This window comes from Triticum urartu, chromosome 5A (genome assembly GCF_056163025.1).
Source record: "Triticum urartu cultivar PI428250 chromosome 5A, HENAU_Tu73, whole genome shotgun sequence".
Taxonomy (NCBI): domain Eukaryota; kingdom Viridiplantae; phylum Streptophyta; class Magnoliopsida; order Poales; family Poaceae; genus Triticum; species Triticum urartu.
The window spans coordinates 356,665,132-356,692,547 of NC_141877.1; the positions used below are offsets into that span (position 1 = coordinate 356,665,132).

The window sequence follows — 27,416 nt, forward strand, 5'->3', positions numbered from 1 at the left end:
TGATGGAAGAAGCCCCTCCTCTGCGCTTCGCACCAAAGATATATCAGCACACCATGAAGCGCATGAGAGTACCAAGTGAAGAATTCAATGTTCTCACTATTGGTGTGTTCGAGGATGATGGCGAGTCTCTGTGCTTCCCTGAAGAAGAACCGTTAGAAGTTGATCAGGTTCATCTTAGATCAGGTTGTCAATTAGCAGACCCTCATCCTCCACCTAGAAAGGAACCAAAAAGTAAGGATGTAGTTCCGAATGATTCGACGGACCCTGCATGTAGGGTGCCAGTCAAGTATGATGTAATCGCACATTTGAAGAAAATACCAGCTATGCTTTCTGTGTATGATGCTTTGTGTCTTTCATCTGATATGCGTAAAGCTTTTGTCACGGCACTCACATTTCCTGAAGACTATAGAGTAGAAGTATCTCAGACCTCTTCTCAAGTTCGGCGAAATTGATGTATTGCCAATAAATCGCATAATCATAGATGGTGGGTCAGCTATAAATTTGCTACCATTGCATACACTCAAAAAGATTGGATATTCCAAGGGAGATTTGAGCAAGTCTAATGTGGTTATACATGGATTTAACCAATCAGGACAAGAAGCTATGGGTACCATTTCATTGGTTTTAAAATTGGATACACTATCCACATATGTGAAGTTTCACGTGATTGATGCGGCTACACCATATAATGCATTGCTTGGACGCCCATGGTTACACGAAAATCAAGTTGTGCCATCCACTTTATATCAGTGTATCAAATATATAGATCGGACAGGTGATACAGTCACAATATTTGCTGATAAGAAGCCATTAACTATAGCCGAATCTTTCTATGCTGATGCAAATTTCTATTTCGAGCCCATTGATAAGGTGCAGAAGCCAAAATCCTGGAAAATACCTGAGCCAAATGTGGTAGAAAAGGAGGTCGTAGAATCCTCGTCAAAGGAAAAGACCTATCAGTATATACCAAGCAACCAAAGGAAGAAGGGTGACCCAATATTTCGTGTCATAGACAAATCCCATGACATGAAAGGTACTAATTTCCCCACGCCTTTACCTCCTTTGGTACAATATAGAATAAAACAATCCCAAAAAGAGCCGCGTCGTTCAAACGTTGGTGAAAGTGAAAATAAAAATACAACACAAATATCTGCATTTAACAAAGATGATGAATCTTTACCCATTTCTTTGTATGATAACAGGGTCTTCTACATGGTGCAGCAAATGGGCTATGACATCGCCACTGGCCCGTCCCTATGTGATGGCGGGGGACAGCTAGCACCATTCGAAAAGGTGTTATCTCAAGAACAACTCGAAGCTCTGTACGAAGACCATGTTTTAAAAGAAATGAAGCATGGGTTAGGATATGAGGTTTGTATGGCTTCGGCTGAGTATATGGACATGACAGAAGCATCTCCACAAATGGAGGATGGCAACCAATGTACCGTGGATGACTTGGAAGAAATAAATATTGGTACGACTGATGATCCTTGTCCAATTTTTATTAGCAAACATTTGTCCAAAGAAAATAAACTAAAATATCATGAGTTCCTGCGTGCAAATAGAGACGTATTCGCTTGGACTTATGAAGAAATGCATGGGTTGGACCCAAACATAGTTGTCCATCTCCTTGTTGTGTGAGATGATGCCACACCAGTGAAGCAAGCTCAAAGAAAGTACCGGCCTGAAATACTTCCACAAATAGAAGCCGAGGTCGACAAACTCATAGCCGCAGGGTTTATTAGAGAAGTCAAATATCCCACATGGGTCTCTAGTATTGTACCAGTTAAAAAGAAAAATGGTCAAACACGCATATGTGTAGATTTCAGGGATATGAATAAAGCATGTCCCAAAGATGATTTCCCAATATCCGTCTCTGAAATACTGGTCGATGCTACTATGGGGCATGAAATATTTTCTTTCATGGATGGTTGTTCCGGCTATAATCAAATTCAAATGGCACGTGAGGATGAAGAGTTAACAACATTCCGCACACCTAAAGGCATATATTGTTATAAAGTAATGCCTTTCGGATTAAAAAATGTTGGGGCGACATATCAACGAGCAATGAAAATCATTTTAGACCGGTTGTCATATGTGATTGTTGAATGCTATATAGATGACATAGTTGTTAAATCAAAGCATGAACAAGACCACCTGAAACACCTTGAAATGGTTTTTTGAGCGTCTTAGGCAACATAATCTAAAAATGAACCCCATGAAGTGCGCGTTTGGAGTTTCCTCTAGAAAATTTCTCGGTTTTGTGGTTACAAAAAACGATATTCAGATCGATCCAAGTAAAATAAAGGCGATTGTTAAGATGCCATCACCCACAAACTTACATGAACTGAAGAGTTTCCAAGGCCACCTAACATATATTAGGAGGTTTATCTCAAATTTGTCTGGGAGATGCAAACCTTTCTCGCGACTTATGAAGAAAGGAGTCCCTTTTGAATGGGATCAAGCATGCCAAAATGCATTCCTAGAAATTAAGAAATATTTGATAAATCCTCCTGTTTTAGGCGCACCGATTAAAGACCGACCATTAATTCTCTACACTGCTGCAATGCCTACTTCACTAGGTGCACTCCTGGCGCAAAATAATGATGTAGGAAAGGAAACGTCCCTGTATTATGTTAGCCGCACCTTGGTAGGGGCCGAGTGCAACTATCCAGACATGGGAAAAAAATATGTCTCGCACTGGTGTTCGCTGCATAAAAATTGTGACACTACATGTTAGAACACACTGTACATTTAGTCTCAAGAGCAGACCCAGTCAGATATATCTTAAGTAAAATGGTACTCTCAGGGAGACTAGCTAAATGGGGGATGCTTTTGTCACAATTTGACATCACGTATATACCGCAAAGGGCCGTAAAAGGCCAAGCTTTGGCTAACTTCCTTGCGGCACATCCGATCCCAGATGGTTTTCCTATAGATGATGACTTGCCAGATGAGGATGTATTCGCCACGACGGTTACAAAATCAACATGGCAAATGTACTTTGATGGCGCTTGCCGGCAATCTGGGTCAGGCGTCGGAGTTGTTTTCATTACACCTAATGAAGGAGTGATCCCATACTCATTTACCCTAACTTCGGCGGTGTCAAATAATTCAGCCGAATATGAAGCTCTTATCATTGGGCTTGAAATAGCGATAAACATGGGGCTCGATACACTTTCTGTTTATGGGGACTCACAATTAGTGATTAATCAATTGATGGGGACCTACTGTAACACCCACGATGCGGCTATATCTCCCACGTGTCGGAGCATGACTTAGAGGCATAACCGCATGGTAGGCATGTCGCAAGAGGGGTAATCTTTACACATCCCATGTACTGAATAAGAAAGGGATAAAGAGTTGGCTTACAATCGCCACTTCACACAATACATGAATATAACATTACATCATCCAGAATACAACCAAGGTCCGACTAAGGAACCAAATGAAGAAAGACCACCCCTAAATCTAGATCCCCGATCGCCCCGACTGGGCTCCACTACTGATCAACTAGAAACGAAACAACACAATGAACACGATCTTCATCGAGCTCCTCCTTGAACTCAGTTGCGTCGCCTGCACGGTTATCATCGGCACCTGCAACTGTTTGAAGGAATCTGTGAGTCACGGGGACTCAGCAATCTCACACCCTCGCGATCAAGACTATTTGAGCTTATAGGTAGGAAAAGGTAGTGAGGTGGAGCTGTAGCAAGCACTAGCATATATGGTGGCTAACTTACGCAAATGAGAGCAAGAAGAGAAGCAAATCATGGTCGTGAACTAGAAGTGATCAAGAAGTGATCCTGAAACTACTTACGTTCAAGCATAACACAAGAACCGTGTTCACTTTCCAGACTCCGCCGGAAAGAGACCATCACGGCTACACACGCGGTTGATGCATTTTTTAATTAAGTTAAGTGTCAAGTTCTCTACAACCGGACATTAACAAATTCCCATCTGCCCATAACCGCGGGCACGGCTTTCGAAAGTTCAAAACCCTGCGGGGGTGTCCCAACTTAGCCCATCACAAGCTCTCACGGTCAACGAAGGATATTCCTTCTTCCAGGAAGACCCGATCAGACTAGGAATCTCGGTTACATGACATTTCAACAATGGTAAAACAAGACCAGCAAAGCCGCCCGAATGTGCCGACAAATCCCGATAGGAGCTGCATATATCTCGTTCTCAAGGCACACCGGATGAGCAAGAGGTCGGGTTGGCATAGACCCTGGTTGCCTAGGGGGCGCCGGACATCGCTCAGGTTGGACCAACACTTAGAGAAGCACTGGCCCGGGGGGGTTAAAATAAAGATGACCCTCGGGTTAATTACTCCCAAGGGAAAAGTTTAGGTTGTTAGGCAAATGTAAAAGCAAGGTTGGGCCTTGCTGGAGGAGTTTTCTTCAAAGCGAACTGTCAAGGGGTCCCCATAACACCCGACCGTGTAAGGAACACAAAATCAAGGAACATAACACCGGTATGACGAAAAGTAGGGCGGCAAGAGCGAAACAAAACACCAGGCATAAGGCCGAGCCTTCCACCCTTTACCAAGTATATAGGTGCATTAAAGTAAACAAGATATGTAATAATGATATCCCAAGAATAACCATGTTGCAACATGGAACAAACTCCATCTTCACCTGCAACTAGCAATGCTATAAGAGGGGCTGAGCAAAGCGGTAACATAGACAAACAACGGTTTGCTAGGAAAGGTGGGTTAGAGGCTTGACATGGAAATATGGGAGGCATGATAAGGCAAGTGGTAGGTATCGCGGCATAGCAATAGATCGAGCAACTAGCAAGCAAAGATAGAAGTAATTTCGAGGGTATGGTCATCTTGCCTGAGATCCCGCAAGGAAGAAGAACGAGTCCATGAAGAAGACAAACCGACGTAGTCGAATGGATCCTCACAAATGCGACGTTATCGAAACTAACCCGAAGAAGCAACACCAGAAAGAAGCAAACAACATAGTAAACAACCATCACATAAGCATGGCATGATGCACAACCAAGTATGATGCATGTCCGGTTTAAATATGCATGGAATGACAAAGTGCACAAACAACTCTACAAGTTAAGTGGAGCTCAATATGCAACCAGTTGCATATTGACGGAACACCACATGTCTTATTTAGTTCACTCTTGTTTATTTACCTAACAATATTAAATGTTGGTTAGCATGGCAAGAGGTGAAGCATAAGTAAACTACACATCTAGGCAAGTTTAAATGAGGCCGGGACAACAAGTAACAAGTCCGGAAAACCCTCATGTGCAATTTATGGATTTGGCACTGTTCTGCCCTAAACCATATTTTAGAGTTGTTAAACATGAAATATGAGTGGACCAAGTTAAACTAGGCATTTTTCTACCCCAAATAAATATAAAGTTTATTAAGTTTGGAGCTATGGTTATTTAGCTATGAATTAAAGCAATTTTAACATATTATTAGAGCAAATTTAATCAAACAGCATTTTAAATATTTCAAACATGCATGAAAGTTGGAAATTATTAAACTAGACAAAATTCTAAGCATTTTACATATATAAAGTTTTTACATATGATGCACGGCTTGAGAGTTTTAAAATGCATGGAGTTTAGGGACTTTTCTGCAAAACTGGAAATCCTGGATATTGGACAAATTCGCAGCGCACGGAAAAAAACAACTATGGGCTGAATCTGAGAAGAACTGGGCTGCTCACCACGGGCCTTAGCAGGCCGGCTGGCTTAGCAGATCTGGCGCGGCTTCTAGGTTTGCGTGGATGGGCCAAGGGTAGGTTGGGCCTTGCTGGAAGCGGTGCTGGGCCGCGGCTGGAGAGGAGGCCGGCCCACGCAGCTGGCCAGCACGGTCAATACACGGCTGGATCGGCGAGCTTCTCTCGCTCGATCTGGACAGCGGGGAGGCACTGAAGCGGGCGCGGTCAACGCTCGTCGGAAGCAGAGCAGCGGCGGTGCTGGACAGAAAGGCAGGAGCGGGGTCCGGCGAGGCAGGGGACTCCGGTGGGATGGCAGGAATGGAGCGGACGCAGGTGGTTCCAGGCAGACGGGCCGAGCGGACGCTGCTCCTGGCGGCGCGCCATTATTCCTGTGAAGGTTCAGAGAGAGGGAGAGAACTACGTGAGAGGGAGAAAACAGAGGGAGGAAGGAGAAATAAGGGGAGGCGGCAAGGGCCCTGGCCTGATGCACTGGCGCTGCTCCGGTGAAGCCGTTGTCGGGTGGTGGTGCTCGGGCCGAGGCTCTCGGGAGGAGGAGGTCCAGCATGAAGAAGTCAAGGTACAGCGGGGGCGAGGCAGAACAGTTGCGGGGTGGCTGCCTCTCGGGGAGGAGGAGCTCGGGCTCCTGGCTTGCGGTCAACGGCGGGAGGCAACATGGATGCAAAATCAGCGGTGGCTGGTCTCGAAGAAGCGGGACGACGGCCATGGTCCTGTTGCTGCTGCTCGCGGGATGGTGAAGGCGAGGGAGATATGGCGCAAGGGCCTTGCTCCTTTGGGCGATGGGTGGCAGAGGAACGGAATCGAGAGGAGGCTTGGGGCTACAGGAGAGCAAGGAGGATCTCCTCCCTTGGATCGTGCGCGTGAGGCAGGGCGCTCCGGCTCGGCAGAGCGAAGGGATCGAGGGAAGGATTGGGTTGGTTGGTGGATGGATCGAACAGATCCCGAGGAAGAAGGTGGTAGGTGGCGGCGGGCAGGGGATGGATGGGGCATTGCTCCTAAATTTTAGGGTTAGGGTCTAGTTATATAGCAGGTAGATTAGTTTAGGGGCTACTCGGGCCCTCCGATCATAATCAGACGGTCCGAGATGAAAATGTTAGGTAGCCCAATAAACAAAACGGAGATGTTTTGCAGACGTTTGGGGATGATCCGGATCCAACGGTGACGACTGCCCGGGTCGGTTCCGGGACAGCTTATGGGCGCGCGTGCGAGGAGGGTCGCGGGATGACGAGAGAGGTTAGGTAGGGCCTGGCGGTGAGTGGTAGTGGACTGTGTAGACCGTCTCGAGCTGAGAGAAGAGAAGAGAGAGAGAGGCCCGGCGACTGTTTTCGGAGACCGCAAACGTCCGACGATAGACCGACTACTATAGTCGCTATAGTTATCCGTTCGGGCTTCAAACGGACTCCGAATGCGATGAAACTTGGCAAGTGACCTACTGACAACATAACAACACCGCATGCCAACTTTCAACCCAATCCGAGAACATTTTCCGGCCACTTAAAAAATAATATTTTGGAGGTGCCGCGGGCGCGTGCGAGTGTGTCTGGGCTTAGAACGGACAATGGAAGGAACTGGGGGACCCGGACGAAAGCAAGTTTTGAAAACATGATGATGCAATGCACATGATGACATGACAAGATGCGACACGCAAGGAAAAGACAAGGCAACAACAGTCAACAACTGGGAGACACCTGGCGCAAAGGTCTTGGAGCGTCACACCTACATGGTAAAGAAACAAGAGTTGTTGTCATATTTCAAAAGGGCAAAAGAGTTTTTAGCTATGTTCGCAGATATAAATGTTGAACACATAGTTAGGAACCAAAATGAAAAGGCCGACGCCTTAGCTGGATTAGCTGCTGGTATGTCATTAAACTCAGATGAAACAATGAACGTACACGTAGAGGAGAGAAGAATACTGCCAATATTTGCTGAAGAAGAAGAAGCGATAGTATCTTCTGCAATGACAGCTGATGGATGTGAAATCGAGTTAGGGGATTGGCGAGCACCATTCCTCGAATATCTACTTCATGGATACCTACCTCTTGATGCTAGCAAAAGATCTAGAATTCACAAAAGGTCAACCCATTACACATGCATCAACAACATACTCTATAGGCGTTCCCATGATGGCATATTATTGCGCTACCTTGCCGAAAATGAAGTTACAGAGGCCTTAAACGAGGTGCATGCTTGAATATGTGGCTCGCACCAATCAGGGCCTAAATTGCACTACCAATTAAGGCGTCTAGGTTACTATTGGCCCACAATGTTTGAAGACGCCACTAAATTTACAAAGAAATGTCATGAATGCCATGTGCATGCTGACTTTATACATCAGCCGGACGAACCACTCCATGCGACAAATATGTCTTGGCCTTTTGAAATGTGGGGAATGGATATAGTTGGGCCAATTCATCCACCATCGTCCAAAGGTCACAAATTCATTTTAGCAGCGACAAACTATTTTTCCAAGTGGGCTGAACTTACACCACTAAAGGAAGACAAAGCGGAGAATGTTGAATATTTTATAAGAACACAACTCATTTATCGCTTTGGTGTTCCTTTTAAAAACAAACAATTGGAAAGATTATGCTCAAAGTTTAAGATAGACCATCATTATTCCACGGCATATAATCCTGCCGCCAATGGACAAGCAGAAGTTTTCAACAAAACTCTTTGCAAGTTACTAAAGAAAGTTGTATCAAAAAATAAACATGACTGGCATGAAAAGCTTCTCGAAGCCTTGTGGGCTTATAGAACCACAATACGCACGCCGACAAGAATGGCACCTTATTCCTTAGTATTTGGAGGAGAGGTCGTTCTACCTTTAAAGGTACAGATCACGTCATTGAGAGTCGCTACACACGAAAATTTGTCGGAAGAAAAATCAGTACAACTGCGTCTCGACGAATTAGAAAGACTAGAAGGTAGACGACTTCAAGCTTTGCAAAATCTTGAGGCATACCAAGCTAGGATGTCTCGAGCATTCGACAAACGAGTTAAAAGAAGGTCATTCAAACAAGGAGATCTAGTACTTGCGGTCATCCATCCTATGAATATCACACGACGGATGAAAGGAAAAATTGAACCAAAATGGGAAGGTCCCTTCGTCATAAAAGAGGTTTATTCTAGCGGCGCATATAGAATCATATCACCAGATGGGGAATACTCGTCGGCACCAGTAAATGGGAAATTCCTTAGGAGTTACTATGCATAAGAAAGGATGTTACTCCATACCCTCACGAGTCTAAACTGGGGCACAAAAAGTAATTACTCCAACACCTTACGAGTATAAGCTGTGAATAAATCGTCGAGTGTACTCCATAACTCATGAGTCTAAACTGGGGCAAATAGGAAAAAAAGAAAATACTCCATACCCTCATGAGTCTAAACTGGGCACAAAAAAATTACTCCAATGACTTACGAGTATAAACTATGAATAAATCATCGAGCGTATTCCATACCCTCATGAGTATAAACCGGGGCACATAAATTCATTCCAATAAACTTATGAGTCTAAACTGTGGCACTTAAAATAAAATAAATAAATTTCACTCCAATAAACTTACGAGTCTAAACTGTGGCAGAATTTTTTTTATAAACTCCAACAACTTACAAGTATAAACTATGATGTAAAAAATAAATTTAATAAAAAAATACATAAACATCAAACAGGCTCCATAAGCTTAAACTGTTGTAAGAAAAATGGTACGTACATACATTGGAATGATAATAAGGCTTCAGGCCATACACAACGATAATGTTAATAAATAAGATGCTTCAACGTCAAATCTGTGCTAGTCCGCGTACCAGTATATCATATATAAATCTAAAGTTCCCACATGAAGAAATAAAGCACTGATACATCTGAATTGAAACTGAAGACTGGAAATTAAATGGTTCGAAATGGAACAATGATTGAAATGGCTAAATAAAAAAACTAAGCGAAGTCTAGGCCTTCTCAAGGAGCTCGCCAGTTCTGCAGGCTGTTCAACAACTGACTTGCTTCGGTCTTTAAATTTATTGTCTTTTGTTTAAATTCAGCAAGCCTTGTATGTTTGCCAGCATTGGTATCCAGTAGACTCTTCACCAACTTCTTCTGTTCAGATTGATGGGCATCATGTGCTTGTCAGCGCTGTTCCATTTCCAATTTAAGCATGTGCAAAGTAGCAGTAACCTCTTCAAGCTAGGCCTTCAGCTCTGCTTCCCGCGCCTCCATTTCAGTGCACTTCTTTTCTACGGTAGATAAGTCCTCAATTATGGCCTTGGAAACCTCATGCCCAGACTTAATCTTAAGTTCTACTTCAGCAACAACATGTTCATCTCGCTCAGATTCCCTCATGAATTCGGTCTGGCCACCCTCCAACTTCTTGGAAAGGTCAATAAGCCCGACCAAAATGGCCTGCACCTTAGCTACCTCAAGCACTTGCATGGGCAGCGTTTGATAAACACTCTCAAGCATGATGCGTCGCTCGGGATCACCAAGGGCAGAGTCGTTCAGTCATTCGAGGACTCGTTTCACTACGAAATTCGTAGCATCCATAAACGTGTCCTTGATGAAACTGCAGTCCATCTGTGCGCCTTTCCCTGATACAACCATCACCTCAGGGTCTTGTGAGTGGCGAATTTCTTGGTCGCAACCTAAAAAACGGAAGAGTCGTGAGAATTTGATGATAATGATGGTTTATAGACATGGCCAGTTAAATAAGTATTTATAGGTAAATAAACTACCAGGTAAAGTTGACAAGAAATCAAGAGCACTAGGGGTATGGGGCACAGCTTCACACCCGGGTTGGAAGGCAGACGACTTGTGCCACACTCATCAATGGTATAATCCTCGTCGGATAAATTAAAGAGGTCACCAAGGCCATGATCCTTTTCTCCCGTGAGAACATGGCCAAAATCTTCATCATTAACAAAGCTACTAAGCTCAACATCTAACGATTGACCGTCCAAGGTTATTGGTTCAGAAAAATCATATTCTTGTGAAAAATCAAGTTTGCGCTTGAGGGGGAGCCTCTCTTCCTCGTCATCATGAGTGGGCGATAAATTTCTACGCTTCTGCCCGCCGGTGGCCGGGGCAGTTTCCGGAAGATCATCACTACCCACTAGCAATGGATGAGTAGAGGAAGAACCAACTGCAACAACATACTTTGGTATGCCACTTTGCTGCAGCCACATATATAGAAGGATGATATGTTAGTACTGATCAGTACAACAAAGAAATGAACAAGTTGTACGCAGACCACTAACTCACCTCTTTAGATTTCATGGGTTGAGTAGCGACAACATCCTTAACCTTTCGCTTCTTCTATTAAAAGGAGATGTAGAAAAAATGAGATAAAGAAAGGAGCATACGAACTATAGTAGTACCAAATATATATATATATATATATATATATATATATATATATATCGTACCTTTTTAGAGTTGATTAAAGGTTCATCATTTGAGAGAAAGCCACACAAAATGGGATGCCGGTGGTCCATAATTCTCCTTCCATTCAATTTGATGGCTGCAATATGCTCCTCCTTACCCCTGGCGGAGACTTCCTTTATAACAACAAAATCATTCTCCGAAAGCTTGCGGGGAACTATGTACTCCTCTCCGCGTTTCAGAAAATTACATTTCTGCGGAACCATTCGAGATGCCCGGACGAAGAGTATTGAATATGTTGTTAAATGGTTTCATAAATCCCACCCACCAGTTGTTCCAGGCCACAAAAGAAAATGCCTGCGCATCATTAAGAAGGTACTGGAACTCTCCTTGGTCCGAGCGTAACAAATGCGACCAATACGCATACGCAACCCCAGTATCCTTCTTTGTGTACACGCTGACCAGCGGAGCATAGGGCACTTGTTGTCTCAAAGTAAGTTGTCATGCAACTCGATCAGGATGATATGGCTCCGCTATGCAAAGATCATCAACATCAGTAGCACGCCTCCATGGAAGCATACCCCGATGTGAAGAAATGGTGAAAGACCTTTGCAACTGATCCACCCCGACTAAGTTCTTTGGAGTATAAGGATTCCAAAAAATATTAGCTCGGTCATCAAGGAAAATGCGTGCCTTAGCAGGACTGAAAGTTATGGGAACCCAAAACATAGTTTTAATCATGGTTGGTTGCATCGGCAATTGCTTAACATCTGGAAGATGTTTCCCTTTCACTTTGTCCTTAAATGGTTTTCTCAAATAGAGACCCATCCACCCCGCAATATAATGCACTGGCCAAATTCTTTTCTCATAAGAGGGGGCAACGGGGTGCATACTGATCCTTCGAAGAGAATAATACAATGAACAAAGTGCTGAGGGGGCCAAAGAGATATTGCGACCCAAAACGATCCAAGAGGCCATCAGAAGGACACCGGGACGAATATAAGGCCCCCCACCAACAACCACGTAAGAGCAAAGCCAGTGGGCTATAAAAGCCACAACGTACATGTGTTGTTCCCGAAGGGAGGTGAAAGATGAAGTGCGTTCGCGTTTGTTATGGAAATGGTCACACCAAACTTGAAAAATCACACTTCCATTTACGCGGCTGAGCCGATAGAATTCTTCTAAAAAGCCAGATAAGAAATTTGGGAACATAAGCTTTGAAGGTTCTAGGTCATCTATAGAGGGAACATATTCCTCGTATGGATCTCCAACTAAAGGAAGACCCAACATTAGAAGCATGTCAAGCAGAGTCACGGTGCGTTCACCAGATGAAAAAAGAAAAGTATTTGTTTCTGTATCCCATCTTTCCAGTAGTGACCTCAGTAATGAATCTGAAACTTCATATTCACCAAGAGAGCAATAAATGGCCCCATATATGTAATCGGTGTTCTCCGCTTATTCTTTCAAACAAAACGAGTGGTTATTCAATATAGAGATGCCCCACTCAACATAGCCTTTGGGTTGCGGAACATACTCGACTGTGTGACCATCTCAATCTAGACCTTTTGCTACCATCCTGGTCCCTAGGGTGTAGGCTTCATGATCAGGTTTAGGGTAAGGTGCTAGTGGATGAAAAGAATAGTCACTAAGAGTAGACCCCACATTCCAACCATGAGGATGGCGTGTCAAATCCGCATGTGCGAGCACCTGCTGTCTGATCACTGGGTTGACCTCTTCATTAGTATTAGGCTCATATAGATGCCGCTCAGCTAACTGACAAATCGATAGTTCATTCGAAGGAACAAACCCCTCACCATGCGCCATCTATATATAAAAAGGCACAAAATGAATATGATGGCATGTGTATGTGTAAAAGAAAGACCTAGTTAAATAAAAAAAGAGGGGGAAATGTCACGGTGTGTTACCTAGCTTTATTAGCAACTACCTTCAGCCAACCATTAAATACTTTCCCTATAAAACAAAAAGGGAAACACCGGAGTAAATAAAAGACATCAGATCCAAGCATTGGTTGTATATGTTATGTGGCACTTATAATTGTTTCCACGATCATACGACGGACCAAGCCCACGTAGGGACTTGCCGGGACGCCAACCGTAGGAAAAATATATTTTCAACATAATCTATATGTAGGAAAAATATATTTTCAACATAATCTATATGTGGCGCTAATAATTGCCTCCACGGTCGTACGACGGACCAAGCCCATATAGGGACTTGCCGGGACGCCAACCGTGGGAAAAATAAATTTTCGACATAATGTATATGTGGCGCTTATAATCATCTTCACGGTCGTACGACGGACCAAGCCCACATACGGACTCGCCGGGACGCCCACCGTGAGAAAAACATATTGCTGGCATATTAAATATACACGGCACTTGTAATCATCTCCGCAGTTGTACGACGGACAAAGCCGATATACGAACTTGCCGGAACGCCAACTGGGAAGAAATCATATTGTAAACATATGTGCTATACTTACTAATCTCAACGGTTGTACGACGGACCAAGTCTATATAGGGACTTGCCGGAACACCAACTGAAAAGAAATCCGGTGCTGATCTCAACGGTTGTACGATAGGCCTTGCCGAGCGAAACTCGTGAGGAAATTATTGACATAGGTTACATAAAAGAAAATCAATCAAAGATGAAAGGGATCTATACTACACACATGAGTCTTCATGGCTGTACGACGGACCAAGTTCAAACAAACTTGCTGGCACGCCAACCGTGAAACTAAGATGTTGCTTGATCACACATACATTCAGAAGAGACAACATCCTCATATATAAACAAAAAATCACACGTTGTACACTGTGCGTTGCATGCATGTCTAAATGTACATATCCTACTTCAAACAAATAGAACAGGAAGGAGACAGGCCTCGAAGTGTTACCTGGCCGGAAAACGAACGGGCGATCTATTCTACTAGATTGTAATCACCTCACCTGAAAACAAAAGGGAGATGGGAAGTCAGGTTAAGATACATGAATAATCTATTTCTAAGAGAAGCAATGACGTACTCACCAACATCTGAGCCTGAAATCAAAGTTGCTAGCTTCTGTACCTAAGAAAAGCAAATCAGAGTTCAGCTAGATGATGGAGACACAAGGGCAGATGTCATCACTGCCTTAATCGCGATACGTACCCGAAGTTTGCCGAAGAGCGGAGTTTGATTAAGATCGGCAAAACGCCGTAGTCACTGAGGCCCGGAGATATGAAAAGAGAATAAAATACACTTGTTTTTTTTTAAATGTTGATAGGAGAACTGCCAAATTCATTGATCAGAAGATGAGTAACAAGAGCCCTCCAAAGGAGGAAAGCACAGCAAAAAGGCTAGTGCAAAAAGAAAAGAAAGAAAAAGAAACCCGCCGGCACCAACACAAACCCAAGCTCAGTCGACAACCGTGCACATCATCGAAATCCATCGTCGAGGTCACCAAGATGACGCCTCCAAGGAGGAAGTGGTATTGCTAACACCACCATCATCCAATCTGGCTCCGCCAGATCTTAGGATTTCACCCGAGACCTCAGCCATGAGGTAGGAAGAGCAATGAGCTCCACGGCGGTACCTCCAAGGAAGAAGACGATATCCATAGATGCCGTTACCGTCGGCACCGACGAGGTCAATGCAGGATTTTCATCCGGAGCCAAGTCTTCCGCCACCCATCCAGGATCCGAGACCTACCCATCGCCACCGGGCCGGATGAAGTCAGGCACACACTACCAGACACGGGAATGTCGCCACCGCATGCAGAAACTAAGCGAGCACATGCCAACCTGACCGGTCTGCCCCGCCGCTCGCAGGACCTGGGCGAACCAAGTCGGCTTCGGCCATCCTCTGACTCCGTGCGCAGATCTAGGCGAGAATTCGCACCGCAGCGCTCAAGAAAGACCAGAGAAGAACCTAAACTGACCGGCCCGCACCGCAGCGCACCGGAACAGAGCAAAAAAACCAAGCCAAAGTTAACAGGCTCGCGCCGCCGCGCGCTAGGACCGGACCTCCGCGCTGGAATTGGTGAGCCCGACCCTCCCCAAGCACCAACAGGATGGACGGCACCCCTGCTCTAGGAGCTGGACGTGCACACGGTTGAAGGGAGAAGCCCACCAGCATCCACACCTCCACGACGCACAAGCACAGCGCCACTCCTCGCCCCTGCAATCCAAGAACACGCAGCAGCGCCCCCTCCACACTCCCGCGAGCGCCCGCCATGGCAGATGCGCGAGGCCACCGGGCATCCGCCCCGGCAGATCGGCACAGGGGAAACCCCCGCACGCCACCGCGACGCACGCAGCTGGTTCGCGTCGTGCACGCACGCGCGCCGTCGCGCATCCCTGCTCAGCAGCGAAGCCCAGGGCCCGCCGAAACCCTAGATCGTGTCCGGCCCCTGCTCGCCGCGCCTTCTCGCCGCACGCAGCACACCCCGCGCCGCGCCCATCACGCTCGCTGCGCCTTCTCGCCGCGCGCACCACGCCTGCCGGCGCTTGCTCGCCGCGCGCATCGCGCCCGCCGCGTCCCCGCTCCTCTCCTTGGCCGAGCGACCCCGCGCTGCCCAGGCCTCGTGAGAGGGAAAAAATGGGAGGCCCCGCCGCCACCGACGCCACGCGGGCTTTGCCCGGCGGCGCTTGCCGGCGGCGGCGAGGGGAGGGGGAGATCTGGGAGGGGGGCTGGAGTGGCGGCTAGGGTTTCGCCCGGGCCGCCCGCGGGGAGGGCGACACGAGACGTAGGACGAGAGAGATGCTCGCCAGTACGCGGCTGGGATATCGGCAGTAGCAGCTAGCTCTGGATAACTCTTCTTGTTTAAATGTCAACTCCTTAACCTTGAGACTCCCAACTAACCGGCAGACTCATAGCAAACCTCCAAGATTAAGGCCTTATCTAGTTAAAGGATCCAAGCAAATTTTCACATGCACGGTACGCTATTGGCCTAACGTCAAGCCGGCCATTTGAATAAAGTATATATGCGTACCTTTCCAGGGATAAAGCTAAATCTTGCAAGCACGTAAAAAAAAGGGATACATGTATTTTCGAGCTCTGAATCCGAATAAAAAAATCATCCGCTTTCAGACCTCAAGGGGTATCTGTTGACACTGATTTGGGCCAAAAGTAAAATATAGCGCATAGATATTATTCAAATAAAATTATTTACATAAAATAAAAAAATACTGTGTTGCTGAATACGCGGATAAAAAATATCATGACGAATTTCCGCGGCGCCGCTCGATATAAAACAACAGATCCAGAAATAAAATAGAAGGAACAATACCATCACATAAATTAGAGGACATATGACTTTCATACACATACGCCATCATCAACGGCGAAATTCCAACGTTGGCACAAATCCACAGACACTAATATTGCCAAATATTATATCATATTTACCAGCATTATTATTCCGTCACCGCTAAAAAAATATTGACACGATAATGTTCGCACAAAATAATATAACACGCAATGATGTGTAAAGAAAATGTCAAGCCACCGTATAATTATCAACGAAAAATGTTGTCTTGTGTTATAATAATTAATTTGGCCTAGCTAGCCCAGTCATACATATGGCTACGTACATGTATGATGCAAGTATGAGCTACTTGCATGCATGTATTATGCATGGGTTAATTATGCGGCAAGATTAAAAGATAATTAAGTAATTAGCCGGCCCATGGCGACAACACGTATGGCCTGCATGCATTAAACGTATTATAGTCAGCTGGGCCCATCCAACTAAACTCTTAAAGCTCATTAAAAAAACTGATCATATAGGAGAAATCCACTCGGCCAAGTTTTCTGCGCGATCTGAAGAACGTGGGCAAGCTCTTACGATCCCATGATCGTAGACGTGAGCGCATCCAGCTAAAGGCTTCTACTGCTCTCTCCGCTTCTATTAATACCAGCCAAACCAATGTGTCATATACTTTTGCTCTTCATAGTTTAGGATGATATATCTAGACTTTGAGAATTGTCATATACTTCATCACGTCCATGCAAAATATAAACTAATATATACTTCTGTTTGGTTACACTACGAGCATATAGTTTGTGCTACGTTGGTGATAATAAAAGCAAGAAGAAATCAACATACTTCACTTGGTTATGCTACACATGGACACAATGTTGCTACATAATGTTAGTACTAATACAAGTGAAGTGAAACTTCATACAAATATTCTCATGCACCGCAAATCCGAAGTCATATAAATATTTGACTAGATTCACTTAGTCACATGCCCATATATGACATGTTTGAGACTAGCAAAACTAGTATTTAAGCATAACCCATATGTCATAAAAGAATCTCTCATACAGATTAAAATTGTACCATGCATACAAAAGTAATTAGGGTCATAGCCTATGTTACTCGAACTAAACATAATATAGTGTGATCGAATATGTCATCAACAAGTTTCATATAGTCCTCGCATATAATGGCTCGAGACAACACTATATACGTTGCTATAAAGTAAACCAAACTCATAAAAAAGAGTTATGCCTTATATTGCACACACGCCCGTTAGCCCGGCTAGTTAACCATTAAATAGATTCTCATACGACTAAAAAGGACAACCACCATATGTTCGCGATGGTTAATGAGCTAGACATGAACGTGCTATATGAATGGACATTGTCAAATCATGAATGTTATGTAACGCATATGTTAGCATAGACGAAGTTGAAGGCTCCCCGAGTACGCCGACGTCGAAGACAGCGAGGAGGACTTTTATTTCTACATTTTGTAGTCTTCTTTTACTTCTACATTTTGTAGTACTCATGTGTTGTGATGCTATGTAATAGAAGTGTTGGAATTCTTAATCAGGGTTTTCTCTTCAGAGATGTAATTAACAGAATTTTTATGTAAATGTAAGAGTTCTGGAAATAAAGTACTTGCAATGTTTGATCTCCATTTTCTTTATGCATTTAAATTATTCATTCTGTATCAATGACGTGGACGCGTATTCTCACGCCCGCCATTTTCCTGTCATCAGATTCTGGCACGCCCAGTGGGACTTATTTCTCCCCTCATCTTTGAAATTCCAACATAGCATATGACATATGACTTCCCATAATATATCTCCCAAATACATCAAATTTCCGAGGATTAATATATGTTTCCTCTATTTTCACAAGGTATGGAAGGCCAAGTGCAGCAGTTTGTGACTCTTCGCTTTGGTGACCTTTGACTTGATGTGCCAATTGGTCCTATCGTGACCTCACTAAGTGAAAGTTGGAAGACTACTGCTGCATCTCCAGTTGTACCAGATCAAGAAGAAGTCACTTCTCCACCAATGGAGGGGTTCACACCTGTTTTGTCAAAGTCTGCAAAGAGGAAAACGAGGGCTGCTAGAAAGAGGGTTGCTCAGAGTTCTCCAAGAGGGGTTACTCATGCTCCTGTGTCAGTAATGAAAGGAAAGATTGTTGAAGCACGACCATCCGTCCGCCAGCAGCCCAAGGACAAGGGAAATAAAGTGGTGTTTGATAAATTCAAGTTTCCGCCACTTGTTTACAAGGGAAAAGAGAAGATGGTGGAGACACCCAACTCCAAGCTACCTGGGAAAAGAGGCGGAGTTGCCGTCATATTGCCGTCAGCGTCGTCTTCAATAGGAAGGCCCACCAACGCTCGGAATATACTTCGAGCCGATGCTCCTGAGTTTGTCCCCTCACTGACCCATAAACCTAGTGAGGAACGCTTGGGAATAGTGCAAAAACGTTCCCTAGAATGGAAGGGAGTGTGCCTTACATCTGGTGACCTCAAAACAGGCCACATAGATCCAATATCTAGACCGTCAGTTCCTCTGTTTGAAGAAGCACCCATCTTACAAGAGTCCTTTGAAGGTTTGTTTGATACAGTGTGACATCAACGGCGACAGAGAAATGTCCGTCGATCTTGGATTAATCTTCCAGCTGTCGTAGATCAAGATGCGGCGAGCCGACACTGTTCTCACGTGAGCAAGTCTGTCAAGGGGAGATGGAAAAACACTCTTCCAAAGATCCAAGTTCAGAATCCAGATGACTCATATGTTGTTAAATGCATATGTCAAGCAATAAGGTCACAGCTTCCCGGTGCATCCACATCACAAAACGATGAGGGTGGTGCCATCATGCGACTGGCGGAGGCCCTGGCCCAACGACCTGAGTACCAAGAGTTCATTTAGCAACATCCTGAACATCAAGAGTATGTGAACCAAGTTGCTCGTGTCCGTTCAAGAAGGGCGGCGTACAAAGAAAGAGAGGGGGCAGTACGGGCAAGGCCTAGGTCAAGCAGAGTCCAAGGGGCAGAACAGATTCCATCGGATGAGGACAGTCGGGCTAAAGTGAACAAGTGGCTATCAAATCCATCAAATGAGGTGGCCACGAGCTTGTCTCCATGGCCCTCTCGTAAGCAGACCAAGAATAAATTCGAGGTGTTCCAAGCAATGCCAGTTGGTGTTAGGGCGGCGTCAAACAAGACCAGCAAAACATCCTCCACATCAATACATTTCAAGAGGAAGAAGGCACGCAAAACTGTCGTAGAAGGTCCTCGTCGTACAAGACCAGCGCCCCCCTTTCCTTCTCCCTCTCCTCCTTCCTTTCCCCCTCCTAGTAGGAGTAGGAAAGGGGAGTCCTACTCCTACTAGGAGGAGGACTCCTCCTCTCCCGGCGCGCCCTAAGGGCCGGCCGGCCTCCCCCCTTGCTCCTTTATATACGGGGGTAGAGGTGATACGTCCATTTTGCATCATGCTTTTATATCGATATTTATTGCATTATGGGCTGTTATTACACATTATGTCACAATACTTATGCTTATTCTCTCTTATTTTACAAGGTTTACATGAAGAGGGAGAATGCCGGCAGCTGGGATTCTGGGCTGGAAAAGGAGCAAATATTAGAGACCTATTCTGCATAGCTCCAAAAGTCCTGAAACTTCACGGAAGACGTTCTCAGAATATATAAAAAAATACTCAGCGGAAGAGATTCACCAGGGGGCCACACCCTGCCCACGAGGGTGGGGGCGTGCCCTACCCCCCTAGACGCGCCCCCCTACCTCATGGGCCCCCTGGTGGCCCTCCAGTGGCCATCTTCTGCTATATGAAGTCTTTCGATGGGAAAAATAATAAGCCATCTTCTCGGACGAAACTCCGCCGCCACGAGGCGGAACCTTGGCGGAACCAATCTAGGGCTCTGGCGGAGCTGTTCTGCAGGGGAAACTTACCTCCGGGAGGGGGAAATCATCGCCATCGTCATCACCAACGCTCCTCTCATCGAGAGAGGGAAATCTCCATCAACATCTTCATCAGCACCATCTCCTCTCAAAACCCTAGTTCATTTCTTGTATCCAATTCTTGTCTCCAAGTCCGGGATTGGTACTAGTAGGTTGCTAGTAGTGTTAATTACTCCTTGTAGTTGATGGTAGTTAGTTTATTTGGTGGAAGGTCATATGTTCAGATCCTATATGCATATTAATACCCCTCTGATTATGAACATGTTTATGCTTTGTGAGTAGTTACGTTTGTTCCTGAGGGCATGGGAGAAGTCTTGCTATTAGTAGTCATGTGAATTTGGTATCCGTTCGATATTTTGATGAGATGTATGTTGTCTCTCCTCTAGTGGTGTTATGTGAACGTCGACTACATGACACTTCACCATTATTTGGGCCTAGAGGAAGGCATTGGGAAGTAATAAGTTTATGATGGGTTGCTAGAGTGACAGAAGCTTAAACCCTAGTTTATGTGTTACTTCGTAAGGGGCTGATTTGGATCCATATGTTTCATGCTATGGTTAGGTTTACATTAATACTTTTGTTGTAGTTTTGGATGCTTGCAATAGAGGTTAATCATAAGTGGGATGCTTGTCCAAGTAAGGACAGTACCCAAGCACTGGTCCACCCACATATCAGATTATCAAAGTACCGAACGCGAATCATATGAGCGTGATGAAAACTAGCTTGACGATATTCCCATGTGTCCTCGGGAGCGCTTTTCTCTATATAAGAGTTTGTCCAGGCTTGTCCTTTGCTACAAAAAGGATTGGGCCACCTTGCTTCACTTTATTTACTTTTGTTACTTGTTGCTCGTTACAAATTATCCTATCACAAAACTATCTGTTACCACTTGTTTCAGTACTTGCAGAGAATACCTTGCTGGCAACCTCTTATCATTTCCTTCTGCTCCTCGTTGGGTTCGACACTCTTACTTATCTAAAGGACTACGATAGATCCCCTATACTTGTGGGTCATCAAGACTCTTTTCTGGCGCCGTTGCCGGGGAGTGAAGCGCCTTTGGTAGGTGGAATTTGGTAAGGAAAAATTTATATAGTGTGCTGAAATTTACTGTCACTTGTTACTATGGAAAGTAATCCTCTGAGGGGCTTGTTCGGGGTATCTTCACCCCGACCAGTAGAGCAAAGAGTTTCTCCTCAACCTACTGAAAATGAAAATGTTTGCTTTGAAATTCCTTCGGGTATGATAGAAAAACTGCTAGCTAATCCTTTTTTAGGAGATGGAACAAAACATCCTGATGAGCATCTAATATATGTGGATGAAGTTTGTGGCTTATTTAAGCTTGCAGGTGTACCCAGAGATGTTGTTAAGAAGAAGGTATTCCCTTTATCTTTGAAGGGAGATGCATCGACATGGTATAGGCTATGTGATGATATGGGGTCTTGGAATTACAAACGATTGAAATTGGAATTTCATCAGAAGTTTTATCCTATGCATCTTGTTCATCGTGATCGCAATTATATATATAATTTTTGGCCTCGCGAAGGAGAAAGCATCGCTCAAGCTTGGGGGAGGCTTAAATCAATGTTATATTCATGCCCCAATCATGAGCTCTCAAGAGAAATGATTATTCAAAAAAATTATGCTTGGCTTTCTGATAACAATCGCACCATGCTTGATACTTCTTGTGTTGGCTCTTTTATGATGAAGACTATTGAATTCAAATGGGATTTATTGGAAAGAATTAAACACAACTCTGGAGATTGGGACCTCGACAAAGGTAACGAGTCATGTATGACACCTAGTTTTGATTGTGTTAATCTTTTATGGATACCGATATTTTCTGTAAATTTAGCACTAAATATGGACTTGACTCTGAGATAGTAGTTTCTTTTTGTGAATCTTTTGCTACTTATGTTGATCTCCCCAAGGAGAAGTGGTTTAAATACCATACTCCCATAGAAGTAAAAGTAGATGCACCTATTAAAGTTGAAGAAAAGATTGTCACTTATAATGATCCTATTGTTCCTACTTCTTATGTTGAGAAACCACCTTTTCCTGTTAGGATAAAAGATCATGTTAAAGCTTCAACTGTGGTTCGAAAAAGCAATATTAAAACTTATACACCTCATGAGCAAATTAAAGTTGAACCTGATATTGCTATTGTTAAAGATCTCTTGTCTGATAATATTGATGGGCATGTTATTCATTTCCTTGATGAGACTGCTAGAATTGCTAAACCTTGTGCTAAAGATAAAAACAGACCGGTGGTAGGCATGCTTGTTATTTCTGTTAAAATAGGAGATCATTGTTATCATGGCTTATGTGATATGGGTGCTAGTGCTAGTGCAATACCTTATCCTTATACAAAGAAATTATGCATGATATTGCACCTGCTGAGATAGAAGATATTGATGTCACAATTAAACTTGCCAATAGAGATACTATTTCACTAATGGGAATTGTTACAGATGTTGAATTCTTGTGTGGGAAAACTAAATATCCTGCTGATTTTCTTGTTCTTGGTTCCCCACAAGATAGCTTTTGTCCCATTATATTTGGTAGACCCTTCCTGAACACTGTTAATGCTACCATAGATTGCAAAAGGGATGTTGTTACTATCGGTTTAGATGATATGACTCATGAATTTAATTTCTCTAAATTTAGTAGACAACACCATGAAGAAGAATTGCCTAGTAAGGATGTAATTATTGGTCTTGCTTCTATTGTCGTACCTCCTAGTGATCCTTTAGAAGAATATTTGCTAGACCATGAGAATGATATGTTTATGAATGAAAGAAGGGAAATAGATTAAGTATTCTTTAAACAGGAACCTATTCTGAAAAACAATTTACCTGTTGAAATCCTAGGGGATCCTCCTCCACCCAAGGGTGATCCCGTGTTTGAGCTTAAACCGTTGCCTGATACTCTTAAATATGCTTATTTTGATGAGAAAAAGATATATCATGTTATTATTAGTGCTAACCTTTCAGAGCGTGAGGAGGAGAGATTATTGAAAACTCTGAAGAAGCACTGTGCTGCTATTGGGTATACTCTTGATGATCTTAAGGGCATTAGTCCCACTCTATGTCAACATAAAATTAATTTGGAAGAAGATGCTAAACCAGTTCGTGATCATCAACGACGGCTGAATCCTAAAATGAAAGAAGTGGTAAGAAAGGAAATACTAAAGCTCCTTGAGGCAGGTATAATCTATCCCGTTGCTGATAGTCAGTGGGTAAGTCATGTCCATTGTGTCCCTAAGAAGGGAGGTATTACTGTTGTTCCTAATGATAAAGATGAATTGATTCCTCAAAGAATTATTACAGGTTATAGGATGGTAATTGATTTCCGCAAATTAAATAAGGCAACTAAAAAGGATCATTACCCCTTACCTTTTATCGATCAAATGCTAGAAAGACTATCCAAACATACACATTTTTGCTTTTTAGATGGTTATTCTGGTTTCTCTCAAATACCTGTCTCCGCCAAAGATCAATCAAAGACTACTTTTACTTGCCCTTTTGGTACTTTTGCTTATAAACGTATGCCTTTTGATCTATGTAATGCACCTGCTACCTTTCAAAGATGCATGATGGCTATATTCTCTGACTTTTGTGAAAAGATTTGTGAGGTTTTCATGGACGATTTCTCCGTCTATGGATCTTATTTTGATGATTGCTTGAGCAACCTTGATCAAGTTTTGCAGAGATGTGAAGAAACTAATCTTGTCTTGAATTGGGAAAAGTGCCACTTTATGGTTAATGAAGGTATTGTCTTGGGGCACAAAGTTTCTGAAAGAGGTATTGAGGTTGATAAAGCCAAGGTTGATGCTATTGAGAAGATGCCATGTCCCAAGGACATCAAAGGTATAAGAAGTTTCCTTGGTCATGCCGGATTTTATAGGAGGTTCATTAAGGACTTCTCAAAAATTTCTTGGACTCTGACTAATTTATTACAAAAAGATATACCATTTGTCTTTGATGATGATTGTGTAGAAGCATTTGAAATACTTAAGAAAGCATTTGTTGGAAATATGCCCTAGAGGCAATAATAAAATGGTTATTATTATATTTCTTTGTTCATGATAATTGTCGATTATTCATGCTATAATTGTGTTATCCGGAAATCGTAATACATGTGTGAATACATAGACCACAACACGTCCCTAGTGAGCCTCTAGTTGACTAGCTCGTTGATCAAAAGATAGTCATGGTTTCCTGACTATGGACATTGGATGTCATTGGTAACGGGATCACATCATTAGGAGAATGATGTGATGGTCAAGACCCAATCCTAAGCATAGCTCAAATATCATGTAGTTCGTTTGCTATAGCTTTTCCGAATGTCAAGTATCATTTCCTTAGACCATGAGATTGTGCAACTCCCGGATACCGTAGGAGTGCTTTGGGTGTGACAAACATCACAACGTAACTGGGTGACTATAAAGGTACACTACGGGTATCTCCGAAAGTGTCTGTTGGGTTGGCACGAATCGAGACTGGGATTTGTCACTCCGTATGACGGAGAGGTATCTCTGGGCCCACTTGGTAATGCATCATCATAATGAGCTCAATGTGACCAAGTGGTTGTTCACGGGATCATGCATTACGGTACGAGTAAAGTGACTTGCCGGTAACGAGATTGAACGAGGTATTGGGATACCGACGATCGGGTCTCGGGCAAGTAACGTACCGATTGACAAAGGGAATTGTATACGGGATTGATCGAATCCTCGACATCGTGGTTCATCCGATGAGATCATCGAGGAGCATGTGGGAGCCAACATGGGTATCCAGATCCCGTTGTTGGTTATTGACCAAAGAGTCGTCTCGGTCATGTCTGCGTGTCTCCCGAACCCGTAGGGTCTACACACTTAAGGTTCGGTGACGCTAGGGTTGTTGAGATATTAGTATACGGTAACCCGAAAGTTGTTTGGAGTCCCGGATGAGATCCCGGTCATCACGACGAGTTCCGGAATGGTCCGGAGGTGAAGATTTATATATAGGAAGTCAAGTTTTGGCCATCGGGAAGGTTTTCGGGGTAATCGGTATTGTACCGAGACCACCGGAAGGGTCCCGGGGGTCCACCGGGTGGGGCCACCTATCCCGGAGGGCCCCATGGGCTGAAGTGGGAGGGGAACCAGCCCCAGATGGGCTGGTGCGCCCCCCCCATGGGCCTTCCCTGCGCCTAGGGTTGGAAACCCTAGGGGTGGGGGCGCCCCACTTAGCTTGGGGGGCACTCCACCCCCCTTGGCCGCCGCCCCCCCTTGGAGATGGCATCTCCTAGCCCCCCCCCCCCCGCCCCTAGGGGTCCTATAAATAGTGGGGGGGGAGGGCAGCCACACCCTAACCCCTGGCGCCTCCCTCTCCCTCCCGTGACACCTCTCCTTCTTGCAGTGCTCGGCGAAGCCCTGCCGAGATCGCCGTAGTTTCCACCATCACGCCGTCGTGCTGCTGGATCTTCATCAACCTCTCCTCCCCCTTGCTGGATCAAGTTGGAGGAGACGTCTTCCCAACCGTACGTGTGTTGAACGCGGGGGTGCCGTCCGTTCGGCGCTAGGTCATCGGTGATTTGGATCACGACGAGTACGACTCCATCAACCCCGTTCTCTTGAACGCTTCCGCGCGCGATCTACAAGGGTATGTAGATGCACTCCCCTGTCCCTCGTTGCTAGATGACTCCATAGATTGATCTTGGTGATGCGTAGAAAAATTTAAAATTCTGCTACGTTCCCCAACAGTGGCATCATGAGCTAGGTCTATGCGTAGTTTCTATGCACGAGTAGAACACAAAGCAGTTGTAGGCGTGGATATTGTCAATTTGCTTGCCGTTACTAGTATTATCTTGATTCGGCGGCATCGTGGGATGAAGCGGCCCGGACCGACCTTACACGTACGCTTACGTGAGACTGGTTCCACCGATTGACATGCACTAGTTGCATAAGGTGGCTAGCGGGTGTCTGTCTCTCCCACTTTAGTCGGATCGGATTCGATGAAAAGGGTCCTTATGAAGGGCAAATAGAAATTGGCATATCACGTTGTGGTTTTGGCGTAGGTAAGAAACGTTCTTGCTAGAAACCTATAGCAGCCACGTAAAAAACTTGCAACAACAATTAGAGGACGTCTAACTTGTTTTTGTAACATGTGTCGTGTGATGTGATATGGCCAAAAGGATGTGATGAATGATATATGTGATGTATGAGATTGATCATGTTCTTCTAATAGGAATCACGACTTGCATGTCGATGAGTATGACAACCGGCAGGAGCCATAGGAGTTGTCTTAATTTATTTATGACCTGCGTGTCAACATAAACGTCATGTAATTACTTTACTTTATTACTAAAGCGTTAGCCATAGTAGTAGAAGTAATAGATGACGAGACAACTTCAAGAAGACACGATGATGGAGATCATGGTGTCATGCCGGTGACAACGATGATCATGAAGCCCCGAAGATGGAGATCAAAAGGAGCAAATGATATTGGCCATATCATGTCACTATTTGATTGCATGTGATGTTTATCATGTTTTGCATCTTATTTGCTTAGAACGACGGTAGCTTAAATAAGATGATCCCTCGTAATAATTTCAAGAAAGTGTTCCCCCTAACTGTGCACCGTTGCGAAGGTTCGTTGTTTCGAAGCACCACGTGATGGTCGGGTGTGATAGATTCAAACGTTCGAATACAACGGGTGTAAGCCAGATTTACACACGCAATACACTTAGGTTGACTTGACGAGCCTAGCATGTACAGACATGGCCTCGGAACATGGAAGACCGAAAGGTCGAGCATGAGTCGTATAGAAGATAGGATCAACATGAAGATGTTCACCGATGTTGACTAGTCCGTCTCACGTGATGATCGGACACGACCTAGTTGACTCGGATCATGTTTCACTTAGATGACTAGAGGGATGTCTGTCTGAGTGGGAGTTCATTGAATAATTTGATTAGATGAACTTAATTATCATGAACTTAGTCTAAAATCTTTACACTATGTCTTGTAGATCAAATGGCCCACGCTAATGTTGCCCTCAACTTCAACGCGTTCCTAGAGAAAACCAAGCTGAAAGATGATGGCAACAACTATACGGACTGGGTCCGGAACAT

At 44.3% G+C, this 27,416-nt stretch overlaps 1 protein-coding gene across 3 annotated transcripts; it reads right to left on the reverse strand.

The window, feature by feature from the left end:
• Positions 1–9,466: 9,466 nt before the first annotated feature.
• Positions 9,467–15,905, reverse strand: LOC125508912 (uncharacterized). Of its 3 annotated transcripts, XM_048673718.2 has the most exons (8): positions 14,255–15,905; positions 14,134–14,173; positions 14,003–14,054; positions 13,011–13,056; positions 11,130–12,909; positions 10,966–11,019; positions 10,496–10,877; positions 9,467–10,349 (listed from the first exon to the last, which is right to left on the reverse strand). In XM_048673718.2, exons 5-8 carry the CDS (start codon positions 11,349–11,351, stop codon positions 10,210–10,212), a joined length of 798 nt encoding a protein of 265 aa, XP_048529675.1. In that variant the 5' UTR covers positions 11,352–12,909; positions 13,011–13,056; positions 14,003–14,054; positions 14,134–14,173; positions 14,255–15,905; the 3' UTR covers positions 9,467–10,209. The 3 variants fall into 3 exon arrangements, 1 of the variants encoding a protein (XP_048529675.1); XR_007283865.2 differs by lacking the exon at positions 11,130–12,909 and having other exon boundaries at positions 10,440–10,877; positions 14,255–15,897; XR_007283867.2 differs by lacking the exons at positions 11,130–12,909; positions 13,011–13,056 and having other exon boundaries at positions 10,440–10,877; positions 14,255–15,897.
• Between the last annotated feature and the right edge of the window lie 11,511 nt (positions 15,906–27,416).